The sequence below is a fragment of the Elephantulus edwardii genome, unplaced genomic scaffold, assembly GCF_000299155.1.
Source record: "Elephantulus edwardii isolate Elephantulus edwardi_28Jun2011 unplaced genomic scaffold, EleEdw1.0 scaffold00017, whole genome shotgun sequence".
Classification (NCBI taxonomy): Eukaryota; Metazoa; Chordata; class Mammalia; order Macroscelidea; family Macroscelididae; genus Elephantulus; species Elephantulus edwardii.
In genome coordinates, this window is record NW_006399767.1 from 23,490,712 (window position 1) to 23,508,551 (window position 17,840).

The following is a 17,840-nucleotide window of genomic DNA, read 5'->3' on the forward strand; positions in this document are numbered from 1 at the left end:
AAAGAGGTAATACTTGTGAAGCCCGTGGCAGCAGTGCAGGCATGCCTTACTTTACACAGCAGAAAACTCTGGGCACAGGACATTGTTGTTATTTGCCATTGAGTCACTTCTGAGCCCTGGCAACCCTTGTTTGCAGAGTGAATGCCCTCCACTGAGCATCTAATGCTGTGACGTTTTGGAGGCAGATCATCTGACCTGTCTTCTGAAGGGACTCTGGGTGGCTTTGAACCACAAACTTTGAACTAGTTGTTAAGCATTTAGACCTTTTGTATCACCCAGTGGGTCCCAATACAGGAGAGCTGGTTAAATTCAGCTTTGATTAACTACTCAGGAGAATCTTATGTGGATTTTTTTGGTTGGGGTTTTCGGGGTTTTTTGGCAGATTGGGATCAGGAAAAAAAAACTTGATTCCTGGGCGGAATTGTTGGAGCATAGAACCCCAGGGATCCAGGACAGAAAGAAGACTGGGGCTTCTCACCCGTATCCCAGCAAGCAGGTGAGGAGAGGCAGGAGCCAGGCAGGCCTGACCTAGATTCAGGAGACTAGGAGCCTAACTAGTTCAAGCTGGTCCTCTGCACAAGAGTAAGCTCTTCCCACACCTGGTGCCCTCTCCGTCCCCAGCTGAGGCCAGAGTTCTTATGATGTCCTTGATTATCATTCTCCTGACCTTGCTTGATGTGGTATCAATTTAGTTGCAATAGTGGCTGCGTACTATTTGTATCCTCTTTTGTTATATAACAAGCTTTCCACAGAATTTTTTTTTGTTATATCATTTCTCCACAGGATTCTTGGAATTGAAGATCATACTTACAATTTTCAAAAGTCATTGCCTCCTTTCCTTTTTTTTTAAGCCTCCGTTCTCTCCCTCTGACTCTCCCATGTTGTTGTTATTGTTGTTAGGTGCCGTCTAGACAAGTACTCAAAGTGACTATAACAACCGATTTGAGTCCTGTCCTGTCCTGTGACACCCTCACCATCTCTGATACACATGAGCCCATTGCCACAGACACCATGTCAATCTATCTTGATGTGCGTCTTCTCTTTTCGTTGACTCTCCACCCTTTCAAATATGATTCCTTTTCCAAGGAAGAACCTCTCCTAGAAACATGTTCACCATAGGAGAGACAAGGTTTTGCCCTTCTGGCCTACAACTCCAGCTGTACCTTGTCCAAGACACACCTATTCATTAATAGAAGAGAAAAATGACCATGATTGGCAAATGGGAGTTGCAGAGAAGCAACACCAAGAGCCAGCTTCACCCTCAGGAGAGAATGCTGCGCCTCGTCCTTGTGGTTTTAGGTCCTCAACACGATCAGAGAAACGTCTCTAGTATCAAACCATAGAAATGATCCCTCAAAGCACTTCAAGGTCATTTCTTTCTTGTTTTAATTCTGTAAGTGGTGAAGGGATTGAGAATTGTTAGCAGCTTTAGTTTGCTTGGCTCCACAATCAACACTCTTGGTATGAGCAGCCAGGGAATCAAAAGACGAATTGCACTGGAAAAGTCAGCTATCAGAGATCTCTCCAAAATGCTGATGAGCAACAGAGTCAGTCTGGAGACTAAGGTGTGCCTGGTCCATACCATGGTCTTCACAATTACATACTATGCATCAGAAAGGTGGACAATGACTTGGGATGATAGAAAGAGAACTGATGTCTTTGAGCTGTGGTGCTGTAAAAGAGTATTGAATATGTCATGAACTGCTAGGAGAACAGTCAGATTCATCCTAGAGAGGGTGAGACCGGGCTGCTCCTTGGAAGAAAGGATTCTGAAGCTTTGTTCAACATACTTTGGACATAATGCAAGGAGGGACCAGTCCTTGGAGAGGGACGTCATGCCTGGGAGTACAGAGGGACAGCACAAGAGAGGAAAACCCTTGACGAGATGGATTCAGTAATGGAGGTAAGTGTGTCAGAAACAATAAGATTGGCACAGGATAGAGCAGGGTTTAGGGCTGTTGTACATAGGGTCACTATGAGTCTCAGACGACTCAACAGCACATGTTGTTGTTGTTGTTATATGCCGTGGAGTCGCCTGCGACTCATAGTGACCCTATGTACAACAGCCCTAAACTCCACTCTGTCCTGTGCCAATCGTACTGTCTCTGACACTCCCATCCCAATTATCCCAGTCACTGAATCAATCCACCTCATAGAGGGCCTTCCTCTCCTGCGCTGTCCCTCCACCCTCCCAAGCATGATGTCCCTCTCTAAGGACCGGTCTCTCCTCACAACATGTCCAAAGTATGTTAGACGGAGCCTCAGAATCCTTGCCTCCAAGGAGCCACCCAGCTTAACCCTCTCCAAGAAAAACCTGTTTGTTTTCCTAGCAGTCCATGGTAGTCCATGAAAATAACAAAGTAGTTCTTCCAGGAATAAGTTTGTATGTTTTTAAAATTGTTTTGTTGTCATCGTTGTTATGTGCCATCGAGTCGCTTGCAACTCATAGCGACCCTATGTACAAGAGCCCTAAACGCAGTTCTATCCTGTCTCAACCTCGCTGTCTCAAACACACTCATTCCCACCACTCCACTTATAGAATCAGTCCATCTCATCAAGGGTCTTCCTCTCCTGTGCCGTCCCTCCACTCTCCCGAACATGATGTCCCTTCTCCAAGGACCAGTCGTCCCTCCTTGCAACATGTCCAAAGTATGTCAGACAAAGCTTCAAAATCCTTGACTCCAATGAGCATTCCAGCTTCACCCTCTCCAGGACAAACCTGTTTGTTCTCCTAGCAATCCATGGTATATTCAACACTTTTCTCCAGCGCCACAGCTCAAAGGCATCAATTATCTTTCTAATTGTTTTAGCGGGTTAAAAATTATTTTATATATATATATATTTGGTTGCTACCAGGGAGCTCTGGTGGTGCTGTGGTTGAAAGCATTCAGTTGTTAACCGAAAGGTCATTGGTTCAAATTCTCCAGGGGCTCTTTGGGAGAAAGATTGAGGCACCCAATTTCTGTAAAGATGTCCAAACTTGGAAGCCCTGTGGGTAGTTCTATGCTGTCATACATGGTTACTATGAGTTGAAGTTGATGGCAGTGGATCTACCCTGGGTGTTACAAAGAGTTAACCAGAAAGGTTCGTGGTTCAAGTCCACCCAGAGGCACCTCAGAAGAAAAGACCTGGTGATCTACTTCCCAAAAACCAGCCAGTGAAAAATCCTGTGGGGAGCAACTCTATGATGACACACATGGGATTGTCTTCAGTTGCCATGAATCACCTGATGACGGCTAGCAGCCAGGCATGGTGCCAAGCTAGGAAGTCAACTGTGAATAGAACTTTACAAAGTTCTTATAACCTAGTAGGGGAGCCTGTCAAGAAAGCAGGCAGCCACAGAGCAGTGTGACAAATGCTGGGAAGGAGCGACTGCAGAGGGCAGTGGCCTCCAAGGACATGAACCCAGCCTGGGGTGGAGGTGGATCGAACTGCTTTAAGTCTCTAGGTGCATGTTCCCAAGTTGCTCAATGGAATGAATGCTGAGCAAGATGGTCTCTTGTTTTACTGAGTGTGTTTCTCATGGTGATTTAAATCCACCAGCTGCTCCAAGGGAGAGAGATAGGCAACCTTCTCTCCTCCCTTGCAATTTACAGCCTCTGAAAATCCTCAGGTGGGCCACCTGTGAGTCAGTTGAGACTCGGTGACACAACATATTATCATTTTCCAAATATACCTGCTCTTTTTTTTGTAAAGCCCTATTCTCTTTTCCTGTACTTTCTATCCACTATCTTAGCTTCCATTTGAAACTTAACCTCCTGACAGTTTCCTTCAAATTACTCTATTCATGTTCTTGAGAATACGAATGTTTCTTTTGCTCATTATTCACACTCATGAGGAAATATATCCCTGAGTGGTTTGGTTTGTAACTTTTTATTGTGAGGGGTGTGTATGTGTTGAGGGTTTTTTTGTTGGTGTCCCCCTCCCCCGATGTCCTTGTGAGCCCTGAGTTGTGGAAATATACTGCATCTTGACCTTTGCTTCTGCTGGGTACCCTAGGGGCTTAACTGATTTAGGACCTATGTTCATTTTAACTTTTTTTACTTGGAGAAACTGTTCAAAAATTAACTAAGCCTTCCCTACTTGCTTTTACTTCTCTACATTCATGCCATGGGGGACAGAAAATAACACAAAATAATACAGAATGGCAGCTTTATGTGGAATTACAGTCTGGAAGGGTCAAATGTACAGATTGGGTGACAATGCAAAGTCTGATAAGCAGCCTAATGGTGGACATACAGGCAAGTTCAGAAGGGAAAACAGATACCCTGGGAAGCTAATCCCAGAGGAGGAAGAGGTTTATGTCAGGAAGTTTCAGAAGGAAGGTGAGGCGAACATGCAGCTGGAAGCTGGAAGCCATGACCTTTTCTGAACTGAGAGCTATTGGGATGCTGTAATGTTAGATGAGGCTGAGGATGAATGTATAACTATAAGGTTCCTACTAACACAGCGACATCAGAATTATTTTCTGCAGCAAGTGTTTCAAGTTAATCTATTCACCTCTCTTTCCCTGATCCTACCTTTCCAAGCATGAAGTCCTTCTCCAAGAAATACCTTTCCAAGCATGAAGTCCCTCGCCAAGAAATAGCCTCTACTAGCTATATGCCCACAGTAAGCAAGATAAGCTTCAACATTTTTGCCTCCAAGGAGCACTCCAGACATATCTTGTTCTTTTGGCAATCCATGAAAAATTCTCTACTCTTCTCCAATACCACAGTTCAGTGGCATCACTTCTTCTACTGGCACTCTTATTTATTGTCCAGCTTTCAGCAGCAGAGCAAATGACTAAAAAAAAAAAACCCAGGGCCTGAATCAGGTATACTTTAGGCCTCAAAATGACATCATTGCCCCTCAATAATTTGAAGAAGTCCTTAACTGCAGACTTTTCCAAGTGTAATACATCTCCTGACTGCTGGTCCTAAGTGTATTATTGATTGTGGATCCAAGTAAGATGAAGTTATTGACAGTTTCAATCTTTTCTCTGTCTATCATGATGTTCCCTATCAGTCCAGTGGTGAGAATTTTTGTTTTCTTGACGTAAAAGTGCAATCCATATTGAAGACTGCATTTTTTATTTTCTGCAGCAAGTGCTTCAAGTCCTCCTCACTTTCCACAAGTAAGGTTGTGTTACCCACATAATGAAGTTATCTTCCAATCCTGATGCTACATTCTTCTTCAGAGAGTTCCAGTTTCTCAAGTTTGCTCAGCATACAGATTGAGTAAGTATGAAGGAAGGACACCACCCTGACACACTCTTCTTAATATGGTGGGTCAAAGTGGTAGGAAGGTAGAAATCTACTCTGCTAAAGACATTTCTCACAATGACCTGAGAATGCGCAGGCAAACGGACCCAGACTCCTCTACTGTGAACCTGAAGAATCTAGGATACTGGATTCGTTTCCCTTTAGACGGAACCTTTTATTGAATCTGCCTACAACTAGCAGGATTACCAGTTCAGGGTGTTTTGTGAGAGCTGGGACACGTTTACAAATAGGAACAGGCACTTATTGTATTAAGTACCTACCTCATGGGATTGCTGTGAGAATTGTTGTTGTTATGTGCTGTCGAGTGGCCTGTGACTCATAGTGACCCTATTTACAACAGCCCTAAACCCTACTCTATCCTTTGCCAATCTCACTGTTTCAGACACACCTACCCCCATTACCCCAGTCACTGAATCAATTCACCTCATAGAGGGCCTTCCTCTCCTGCACTGTTCCTCCACCCTCCCAAGTATGGCATCCCTCTTCAAGGACTGATCCCTCCAAAGTATGTCAGACGAAGCTTCAGAATTTTGCCTCCAAGGAGCAGCCTGGTTTAACCTTCTCCAGGATGAACCTATTCGTTTTGTTAGCAGTCCATGGTACATTCAATACTCTTCTCCAACACCACAGCTCAAAGGCATCAATTCTCCTTCTATCCTCCCTAGTCATTGTCCAGCTCTCTGATGCACAGCAAGTGATTGCAAAGACCATGGCCTGTATCAGGTGCACCTTAGTCTCCAGAGTGACACTATTGCTCTTCAGTAGTACTTTGGAGAGGTCCCTAAGAGCAGACTTGCCCATCACAATATGTCTTTTGATTTCCTGGCTGCTGGTGAGTGTTGACTGTGGAGTCAAGCAAACTAAAGCTGTTAACAATCTCAATCTCTTCACCATCCATCCTGATGCTGCCAGTTGGCCCAGTGGTGAGAATCTTTGTCTTCTTGATATTGAGCCTCAATCCATATTGAAGGCTTCTACAACAAGTGTTTTAGGTCCTCCTCAGTTTCAGCAAGCAAGGTTGTGTCATCTGCATATCGCAGATTGTTGATGCATCTTCCCCAATCCTGATGCCACACTTCTCATACAGCCAAGGCTCCCGGATAATCTGTTCTGCATAAAAATTGAAAAGGTATGAAGATAGGACACATCCCTGGTGTACACCTGTTAAATATTTAGATGAATACTTGGCATATATTTAAATCTGATTTAAAGGCATTATCACTTATTAGTCATTTTAATTTCAGAGTTAAGACTGCACTTAGCAACAGTGCTTGAGTTTGCTCAGATTGAAAACTTCTAGTGATGGGAGTATAGTGGTAAGAAGCTGTACTGCCCTATCAAAGGCACACAGTTCAAATCCATTAACTGCTCCACAGGAGACTGATAAGCAATCTCCTCTCCTGCTGCTTCTGAAAACACGCCTGAGAGTCAACTATGGATCTGTTCTTTGTTGTTGTGCATAACAAAGACAGAGCGAACTTTTGAACTATGGTCTCTAAGAAACGTGGTCTCTAAGGGATGGTAGCAAAAGTTCAGTATCAGGAAAAGTCCAAGATCTTAGAGGGGGTATGAATTTGGTCTGGAGGGAAGGGCATTTCAGGCAGTGATTACAGTAGAGTACGACTAAGATGTTGTAAAAGGCAGAAGAGGGTGGCCTGTAGCAACAGCCTGCTTTGCGCAGTGTCCCTCGCGCAATGTCCCTCACAGGCTTCAGAGTCCCTCACAGGCCACGGTGACCAGGATCTGGGCCGCAAAGGGGCGGGCTCAGAACTGTGGCAAAAGCTCCCAAAGCCGCGGAGCGAGCTTGAAAGAGCCTCTGACCATATTGGGGGTGTCTGATTTCCAGAGCCTCCGAGTCCCGCCCCCAGGCTCCCTGAGAATCTCAGGGGTGCGTTCAGTCCAGATGTAACCTCTTCAATCTCTAATAAAACCTGTAATCAGACTGTTAGTGAGAGCCAACCCACAATCCGCAGCCCAGCGTGCAAGCAGCCCCAAGCCAGGTCCTAAAGTCACATGTGGCAAGCAACACCCGCGACTCCACGGCCCTGCACTCCCCCCGCCTGCGAGTGGTGCACCCTGGCCCCGCCCCTTGACGCCAAGGGGGCGGGACCACCATCATGTGACAGGGAGTGACCTCTCCTCCCGGAGCCATGGGGGCCTTGGACCCGGAAGTGGCGCCCTGGGCTCGCGGCGGTGCCGCGGGGATGGCGGGCGCTGGTGCGGGAGCGGGAGCTCGAGGCGGGGCGGCGACAGGGGTCGAGGCCCGGGCTCGCGATCCACCGCCTGCGCACCGTGCACATCCCCGCCACCCTCGGCCCGCAGCACAGCCCTCGGCCCGCAGGATGGACAACGGGTCGGGGGACCTGGGTTCCGCAGAAAACACCCCCACCACCGAGGCGCTTTTTGTGGCTCTGGGCGCAGGTGTGACAGCTCTCAGTCACCCGCTGCTCTATGTGAAGTTGCTCATCCAGGTGGGATATAAAGGCTGCTTATGAAAGTGACAGGCCGGGATCTAGCAGAGGCTTCGGGCGGGAGAGTTGATGGCGGCGTTTGGGGGGAGAGGGGCCAGAAAGGCAGTTGGAGGTGGGGCGAAAGGTTGGGAGCAATGCATTAAGGAGAGGAGGGAAAAGATGAGGGGCTTTGAGAGTGCGAGGATGATGAGTTTGGAGATGCAGGATAGAGGCGAAGGAGGTGAAGAAAAATTTGGGAAAGTGGAAGAAGCGAGGGGCCTTTGAAGTCCTAGGAGTAAGAGCATTTGGATGGAAGAGAATGGTTGTGGAGTTGAAGGAATCGTAGGCGTAGGATTTAGGATAAGAGAGAAGTCTTAACAGATTTGAGATGAGGGAGCAAAAGAGTATTGGGGGAAGGACGAGAAGTTCGGGGTTAAGGCAAAGAATTTGGAGGATGAGGAGGTCAGATCTGTAGTTGAGGAAAGGAAATATCTGGATCGTATAAAGTGGTTTGGCAAGACAAAGGAGTACGTCAGACAGGGTTAGAAATTTAGAAAGGATATTCAGACTGGTGAGAGGGGAGGATTGGAGTATTGGATTCAGTGATGATGGAATTTGGTATAAGTGGGCAAAGGTGAAGAGTTAGTAGGGACGTGGGGGGTCTCTGAATTTGATGGTGAGGACAGATTTAGTGGGAGGGTAGACGGAGTGACGCATTTTTGGGGGGAAGGGAACTGATAGAGCCTTGCATGGGGGGGAGTGGTGGTGATGTGTCTGGAGATGGGAATGGGGGCAGGGTTTTCGAAGGAAGGAAGGAAGATGACGTGTATAGAAGAGAAAATGGAAGTCAGGATTGGAGTCGGGGATAAGGCGAAAGAGGTATGAGAATATTGGAATTGGGTGAAAGGGGCAATAGGTGGTACGTTATGTAGGTGGTGACAGTGAGTTACAGATGAATTAGGCTGCTTGAGAAAGGATAGAGCTAGAAAGTGGGCTGGGATAAGATGGAAAGAGTTAGATGGGCATGACTGAAGGTTGCTGTGAGCTAAAATTGACTTGATGGCAACAGGTCTTTTTTTAGTTTGGAGAGTGGCACAGTTTAGATGGATGTTGTGCACTGGTTAGGGCCTGGACTAGAAGATAAAACGTAGGATTTTTCCTGTTAAAAGAGTAAGAGGTAGCAGGTGAAAAATAAGATAGAGAGAGATCACTTATGTTTGAATTTTAAGATTGGCCTTTTAACCAGACTTTATTCACCTTAGACATAAACTGAGAGATTGAGAGGTACGGATGCGATAGAGGGCCTTGAGAATGGGGGGGGGGGAATTGACAAATTATTAATTTGTCATAGGTTTTTATAGTAAATAACAAATTAACTTGTTTCTTATAGGGAGTGATAGATTTGTGGTGTTGTTACTAGCAGTATGAGGAGGTACAGACAGAAGAAACCAAGTCCTTGACTAGAATCTAATTCCTACTGGACTTGGACACAGCTTGAGAAAGAAGGGCAAGACCAATCCTAGTATCTGTGATTTGGGGGTGAAGGTAGGCTACTTTACTGGCAAGATTAATATTTTACTTAAAGCACTAGAGATTGTAGGTTGGGGAGAAAAATTGGATGGAGCAGGCTTTGGAATTGGAGGTACTTGGCAATGAGAAGTAGAGCCATTGGGAGCTTAGTTTTCTGGATAAAGAAATGATGGCTGGAATGGTAGGGCATCAGATGGGAGAATTTACAGAGTGGAGGATGCTGGAATACAAAGAATAAATAGGCTTGGTATAAGGGGAGTGGGATAGTGGCTTCAGTGTTTGAAACATGCTGGCATTGGTTTACAGATTTCATAAGAAATTTGAAGTAAGGATAATTTGTAAAGGGGAGTTTGTATGAGGAATACTGAAGGATGAGGTGGAGATCAGATGGATGAGCTCAATTGCTCAGTTGGTGTAACAGAACAGCTTATATCTTTATTTAAACTATACGGGGTTTAATAGATTTTATGGTGGAATCTTAATGGGACTAGCTTGGGAATCAGAGTGACATTTCACAAAAAGGTTAGGTCACAGTTTAGGAGTGGAGTGACAGATTTGGGGGTTGTCTAGATTAAGTGAATAAGAAGTGTCTTGGATTAAATGTTTTAGCTTTGGGGAGTTTTAGATTTTGAAGGTAATGGCCTGGGACTAGTATTTGACTAGAATGCCAGCTGTGGCTGTGGTTAAACCAGTTGTCCTTGATTCACTTTCTATTTTTTAGGAGCAAATCACCTGACTTCTCTTTCAAGACTTAAACTGCCATGCTTTGGTTAGCAGATAACATGCATTAGCCTTTTGCACTACCCACAGACTCCCTGGGTATGATAGGGCTTGATTACCGTATTTCACACCAAATCCTTAGAACTTGGAGTTGAAAGGAATAAGAGGGTATTCATCCAGTGTGCCTTTGGATAAAACCAGGTTGGAAGTTCAAAAGAATTCATTGACCAGTTTGAAGGGACATGAGATTTGAGAAGGGACATGGCAGATTTAAGAGTAAAATTGGCATAAATGGACTCACAAATTGGAGTGACTAGACCATACCAGTAGCCAGGAAATCAAAAGATGAATTGCATTGGGAAAATCTTCTGTCAGGGACCTCTCCAGAGTACTAAAGAGCAACGATGTCATTCTGGAGACTAAGGTGCGCTTGATCCATTGCCATGGTTGTAGCAGTTGCTTGCTATGCATCAGAAAGCTGGACAATGACTAGGGGTGACACAAGGAGCTTTGGTACTTTTGAGCTGCGGTGCTAGAGAGGAATATTGACTATACCATGGACTGCCAGGAGAACAAAAAGATTCCTCTTAGACAGGGTGAAACCAGGCTGCTCCTTGGAGGGAAGGATTCTGAGGCTTCATCTGACATACTCCGTGCATGTTGCAAGGAGAGACCAGTCCTTGGTGAGGGACATCATGCTTGGGAGGGTGGAGGGACAGCACAAGAGAGGAAAACCCTGGATGAGATAGGTTGACTCAGTGACTGGGGTAATGGGGGTACATGTGTCAGAGATGATAATAATACTGGCTCAGGATAAATCGGGGTTCAGCACTGTTATGACCCTATACATAGGGTCACTATGAGTCGCTTGTGACTTGACAGCACTTAACAATAATAAGACTGAGTAAGACAGCAAACAAGTCATAGCTCCTACCTGGGAGCTGAGAGTATAAAAGAAATAATGCCTACATTTAAGAAATCAAAATCCAAACAGAATTTGAGCTCGGAAGCCTCATGCTTTTAACTCAGAAGGAGTAGAGATTTAAGTAGATGAACTTGGCCTATTGCGTTCTCCTTCTTGGGCTAGATTCCCCCCCCACCCCGCAAAGAAAAGGAGGATACTCAGCACAAAGGGAGTTTATTACTTTACAACTAGTAATTTGACATGTTGAGTGCCTGGGTGGCACATTTAAGCACTTGGCGACCAACCAAACGGTTGATGGTTCTAATCCATCCATAGGTGCTCAGTAGAAATACCTGGAAATCGCCTTTCCCCCAAATCACAACCATTAAATACCTTCTGTACACAGTCAACCCTGAATACATTGAGTCTCCAGTTAGCATTGATTCCATGACAACTAGTTTGGGTTTTCAATTGGTCTGTTTTGTAGTTGGGTATCACATCCACATGGAGTAACCTCGGCTTCATAAAATGAGAAGAAGAAAGTCGTTGAGCCAGGAAAACACTAAAAATTGTCCATTTATACAGCAGGGCTTCTTAACTCTACTGTTTAGTCCCTGCCTCTTCTCACGCTGCCTCCCTTTCCACATCTAGGAAGGATCTGCTGGCCTCCTTTAAGGACCTGGGCCTGGAGTCCTGGCCCCTGCTGAGGGGCCTTTGTGCATCCCATAAAGGTGTCTGAGGTACCTTGCTGCCTGTGGGACAGCAGAGAACATCTTTCCACTCGTTGGCAGCATAACAAACTGTCCCCCTCTTCACATGGGTGTGGATAATGTGGCTGCCCCATTCTTAACAAATACCTCGGTTATAGTTAGCATCTGTTCAAGAAGTTTAAAAGCCCTGCAGAAATTGGAGGCTGATTTAGAAATCATCCTGCCACAGGGCCTTGTGGTGACTGAGACTAGCACACGGTTGATGCTTTTGAAGAGCAACTGAGATTTGGGGTAATGGTTTGTTATTCCTGCTAATGGGTAGGTCAGACTTAGTTGTAGCTACATTGCATTCCTCTTATTCACAGTTTTATAGAGAAAAAGAAGACCCCTGATATGATGGGTTGACGTGGTGACTGTAGCATTGGGCTCAAGCATATCAGGATGTGAGGGTGGCACAGTCTCCCTTCTGTTGCTCATAGGGTCACTGTGAGGTGTAGTTGACTCCCTGACACTTACCATGGTGGGTTCCTAAAGACATTGGAGTTTGGATGACCATTGAAATGAGTTGGAGCTGCCCAGGGTTTGAGGTTAAGATTTGGGTGTGGCACATTTTGGTGTTGCCACAACTGGAAAGAAATTCAGTTGAAAGGAAGCTTACCTGAAGATGAGAATGAACCGGGATTTTTATTTTAATTTTTTTTTTATTGGGAGAGTGGTTTGAGATAAGTAAAAATGAGAGATTATGAACATGGACTATCTGAGACTTGAAGATAAGCACACTTGGGGAATGGGGATGATTTGGATCATGGTAGGACTCTTATCTGGGACTAGTCCCTCTGTTTAATGGGAGATGGCATTATGCTGCCTGTTACAGACCCTGAGGAAATTTCCTATGTTTTGATGGGAAACCCTTAACAGGAACGGCATTAGATTTTTTTAGGAGACAAACTTGAGCGAGCAACAGTGGAATCTGACCTTTGCTGTTTATTTGTTCATTCTGAAGGTGGGTCATGAGCCAATGCCCCCCACCATTGGGACCAATGTACTGGGGAGAAAGGTCCTCTACCTGCCAAGCTTTTTCACCTACGGTAAGTACTCATCCCAGGCAGGAAAGCCCACACATGTGATAGAATTGTCAAATGAATAGCCAGTGTACAGTTGGCCCTGGGGACATAACTGGTCAGCAGGGCACTTGGTGATGGAGCTGGTGACAGGGAGAGTAGTCAAAGGAAAGATTCTTCTTTAAAGAAAGAAAGCCGCACCAGAACCACCTCCTCCCCACTGGTTTGGCCCACGGTGAGCTGGGGGCCTACAGTCAGGCCACCTCTCCAGTTGGGCTTCACTCACCTGCAAAGGACAGTCCACTCTGCACATTGTAGTGTTTATACAGCCCCTTGCTCTAGGACCTCTGCTGGCTTTGAGGCCTCTCCATCTGAAAGTTTTCCTGATTCCACAAAATCCACCCCTTCTGTCTTTGTTCTTCCTCAGGTCATGGGATCCCAACTTGCCAAGTCCTTTTTCAGCCCAATGTTAGGAGTCGAATTGTGTCCCCTGGAAATAAGCATTGCAAATTCTGACTTTTGTGTTTGTTGATTCTATTTAGAAATGTACATCCTCTTAAAAATAGGTTGTGTTTGTTATGTTGGAAAACAGGATTATTTTAGGGTATGTCTTGCTTGAGTCACTCCCTTTGAGATACTGAAGAGAATAAACACATGAGTAAAGCAGAGATGTAAGGCCCCGGTAAGATCACCCAGGAGCAGAACCTCAAGAGATGAGGCCCTTTCTCTACAGAGAAAGAGAGTCTTCCCCTCAGATGGCTTGGTGGGTAAGGAATTGTGCTGCCAACCCAAAGGCAGGTGATTCAAATCCAGTGGCTGCTCTGAGGGAAAAAAAGATGAACAGTCTCCTGTAGGATTTACAGCCTCTGAAAATCCACTGGGAGATCAGCCAGGAGTTGGTTCTGACTCAGTGACAATGAGTGAGAGTGAGCACCTGAATTTGGGCTTCTAGCCTTCTAAACAGTGAAAAGAAATTTCTCTTGAAGGGACTCATGCCTGTTAGTGGTGTTTCTGTTAGAGCAGCTATCAATTTCTCTCTTCCAACTCCACCCTCACCAGATAGTTTTTAACTGCTCTTAAGCTTTTCTTTCTGTGTTTATAGCCAAAGTTCAATTTTAAGTATCACCTTAACGTGTGCCCACTCCACTAGTCCCTGTTTATGGTCAGTTCAGAATGTTCTCTGGAAGTCCTTCTTTAGAGATCTTATTTCCCTGTCGCTTCTCCTCCCACCCTCCAAAGTCAAACGCTAATTGCCAGCAAAATCAGATGTGTCATTTCTCTTCATTTTTGCCCCATTTCCTTGAGTCCAAGTTCAGAGAATAGACAGAACATTGCATTTTGTGATAATGTATTTGTGTTGGTTTTATTTAAAAATCTTCATTGTCCATGAAAGGAAATCACAGAACCAGGAACGCATGCCCTCCTGATACAGTGAAATAAGCACACAGAGATAACACTGCCGTTGTGGAGGCTAGGCCGTGGGGCTGCGAGTCCCGTGCTCTGTGGTTCCATGTGTGCCTCTGTGTGCATGCTGTGTTCAAGGCAGCTATAACCTGATAATCCCCGTCCATACTAAATAGCACTTCCCAAAAGAACTTGGAGAAGAAGGGTCTTGAAAACCATATTTCTACCACTTGCAAAGAGGAGCAGAATTCTAAAGTGCTTCTCCATATGCAACCTCTATTTCTATAAAAGTTGGTTCATCTAGATGTTGTAAGCTTATGTCTGTTGGACACTTCAGCATAATATACCTGCCTGGCCCTAAAGCTCACAGAACGGTCTCAACAGGAACTCCTCCCCCATGTCATAGTGGGAAATGCCACACACTGTAGTGACATTCTTTGGTGTAAAGGAAAAAACAGCCCTTTCCTTTACAGAATTTCCCAGGGACTGCAGAGAGGACCTGCAATGAAGGGAAGAGGCCTCTGACCCTTTTATGCTTTCACTCATCTTTGAAATGAGGAGAAATAGAGAGGTCCTTGCTCATTTTCTAGTGGGGGTTGTGTTGTGTGTGCCATCAAGCTAAGTATGAGTCATAGCAACTCTGTGAACAACAGATCTGATCCCTGTTCTGTCCTGTGCCAGGCTCACAATCTCTGACACACTGGAGCCCATTGCTGTAGTCACTGTGTCAGTCCACCTGGTTGAAGGTCTTCCTCTCTTTCACCATCCCGCCACCTTCCCAAGTATGATGTCCCTCTCCAGTTAATATAGCAACATGCCCAGAGTATGTGAGATAAAGTTTAAGCATCTTAAAGGTAGAAGGAAGTTAAATGTTTTGATCAGAATGCCACTGTGAATCTTTATCCTCCTGCTCTCCCTCTATCCCCAGAATAAAGCTGCCCCTGTCTGCTCACCCTGTGAAGCAGGATACATTTCCACATCATCACCCAGCCTCGCTTTTCCTCCCGTCAGTCCTCTCTCTAGCACCATCTCTTTCTCAGGAAAACAAATTTCTTCCTTATTTCTCAGGAAACAGTTAAGCCCAATGGCCCAGTGAAAAGCAGCAGCATTAATTACATTGATACTTTAGTCATGTTGCCCGGAGGGACCAGTCCTTGGAGAAAGGCATCATGCTTGGAAGGGTAGAGGGACAGCACAAGAGAGGAAGACCCTAGATGACATGGGAGTAATGGCAGTAGGCGTGTCGGAGACAGTGAAATTGGCTTAGGGTAGAGCAGAGTACAGAGCGATTGTACATAGGGTCGCTATGAGCCACAGGCAACTCAACGGCATGTAACAAGATTTCTTGCCAAGGAAAAAAAGGCTCTCTTCCTTGCCTCTGCCACTGGGTGGTGCTAGAAGGCTTGCTTCATGGACCTCCAAGGGGAGCACATTGAAAGAATGTTTGGCTAGCTTCCAGACAGAGGCATATCTGTGGAAAAATAGTGCCTATGGAAATTTATTTTTAAATTATTGAATGATCTTTCAGCTAGTAGTGAACACTGCTCAGCGGTGCCCTCTGCCTCTCAAGTGCTGCTCAAGGCATGTGCCTTCCCTGCTTTACCACCTGTGTCTAGGTATGTGGCTGTGTGCTGTCAAGTTAGAATCAACTCATAACTGACCCTCCAGCAGGTTTTCAGAGGTGATCAATCATGGGAGGATATATTGCCCATCTTTCTTCCATGAGGCAGTTGGTAGATTCGAACCACCTGTCTTTGAGTTGGTGGTAGGGAGCACAACTCCTTACTACTAGGCCACCAGAATTCTGCTTCCAGGTGTGCGCATTTATAAAAATGTGTTACTTTTTAAAATATTATTAAAAAGTACACAAGGGACTATTAATAAAAGTATTCTTTTAGAATCTTTAAACATCTATGCCTTTGAGTTGTGATGCTGGAGAACATATGTATTGAACATACCAAGGACTGCCAAGAGAACAAACATGTCTGTCTTGGAGAGGGTGGAATCAAGTTTCTCCTTGAAGGCAAGGATGTTGAAGGTCCATCTCACATACTTTGGGCACATGGCCAGGAGAGATCAGTCCTTGGAGAAGGACACTATGCTTGGAAGGATGGAGAGACAGCACAGGAGAGGAAGACCCCAGAAGAGATGGATTGACACAGTAACTGGGGCGATCGATGGGTGTAGGTGTGTTGGAGTCAGTGAGACAGACTCTGGATTGGGCAAGGTTCAGAGCTATTGTACATAGCTATTAGTTGCTATTAGTCACAGATGACTCAATGGCACATAACAACAAATAGCAACAATTATGTATTAGGGAGCTCTGGTGGTAAGATGCTGCAATAACACAGGCACACAGTTCAAATCCACCAGCTTCTTTATGGGAGTAGGGTAGTCAGTCTCCTATTGTGCAATTAACTCTCAGAAAACCCAACAGAGGGTCAGCTATGAGTTGGTTCTGACTTGATGGGACATAGCAACAATAATGACGTATTGCATTGGGCAAATCCGCTGTCAGGGACTTCTCCAAAATGCTGAAGAGCAATGCATCAGAAAGCTGAACAGTGAATGAGGATGACAGAAGAATTATTGATGACCTTTGAGCTGTGGTGTTGGAGAAGAGTGCTAATATCCCATGGACTGCCAAAAGAACACTTATGTTTTGAAGGATGTGAAGCCAGTGTGCTGCTTGGAGGCAAAGATGGCAAAGATTTGTCTTTCATACTAGGGAAATAGGAAAGATTTGTCTTTTATACATTTGTAGCTAGCTGAGACTATTCCTTGCAAAGATGGGGGCTCAGCAAAGGAGAGGAAGACCTTCAGCGAGATAGGTTGACACTGTGACTTACCAATGGGCTCAAGTGTATGGAAACCACATGAGGTAGTTTTTCACTATCCTACTGAATCAAAATCATTGCAAAGGCTGAAGAAGAAGAAAAGACCAAGATAGATGTCAGATGAGACTCTGAGTATTGCATTAGAGCACTGAGAAGCTAAATCTAAAGGGAGAAACCAAGGAATCAAAGAGTAAACAGAAAATTTCAAAAGGCAGCTCGGGACAACAAAGCAAGATACTATAATGCAATGTGCAGAGAGCTGGAGTCAGAAAATCAAAAGGGCCGAACTCGCTCAGCATTTCTCAAGCTGAAGGAGTTGAAAAACAAATTCAAGCCACAGTGGCAATACTCAAGGATACTTTGGGTAGAATGTTAAATGATCCAGGAAGTATCAGGAGAAGATGGAAGGAGTACACATACACAGAGTCACTGTGTCAGAAGGAATTGGCTGACACAGAAGAATTTCATGAAATAACATATGAGCAAGAGCCTATGGTGATAAAGGAGGAAGTTCACGTTGCTCTGAAGGAATTGGCAAAAAACAAGGCTCCAGGAGTTGACGGCATACCAATTGACATATTTCAACAAATAGACGCTGGCCTGGATGTGCTCACTAAGTTGTGCCAAGAAATATGGAGGACAGCCAGCTGGCCAACTGACTGGAAAAGATATTTGTTCCCATTCTAAAGAAAGGTGAACCAACTCTTGTGGAAATTATCAAACATATCGTTAATATCACATGCAAGCAAGATTCTGCTGTAAACTATCCAAAAACGTTTGGAATGGTATGTCAGCAAAGAACTGCCAGATGTGCAGGCTGGATTTAGAAAAGGTCATGGTAATAGGGATATTATAGCTAATGTTAGATGGGTCTTGGCAGAAAGCAGAGAATACCGGAAGAATGTCTATCTGTGCTTCATTGACTATGCAAAGGCTTTTGACTGTGTGGATCACAACAAG

General features: G+C 45.0%; 1 protein-coding gene across 2 annotated transcripts in view; it reads left to right on the forward strand.

The window, feature by feature from the left end:
* Positions 1–7,399: 7,399 nt before the first annotated feature.
* The window catches only part of MTCH1 (mitochondrial carrier 1), a 24,151-nt gene continuing 13,710 nt past the window's right edge, over positions 7,400–17,840 (forward strand). Inside the window, exons 1-2 of one of the 2 annotated variants that reach the window (XM_006882030.1) lie at positions 7,400–7,735; positions 12,582–12,666. In XM_006882030.1, the coding sequence (XP_006882092.1) occupies positions 7,415–7,735; positions 12,582–12,666 (406 nt within the window). In that variant the 5' untranslated portion in view covers positions 7,400–7,414. The remainder of the gene's footprint in view (positions 7,736–12,581; positions 12,667–17,840) is intronic. The other variant, XM_006882029.1, reaches the window with a different exon arrangement.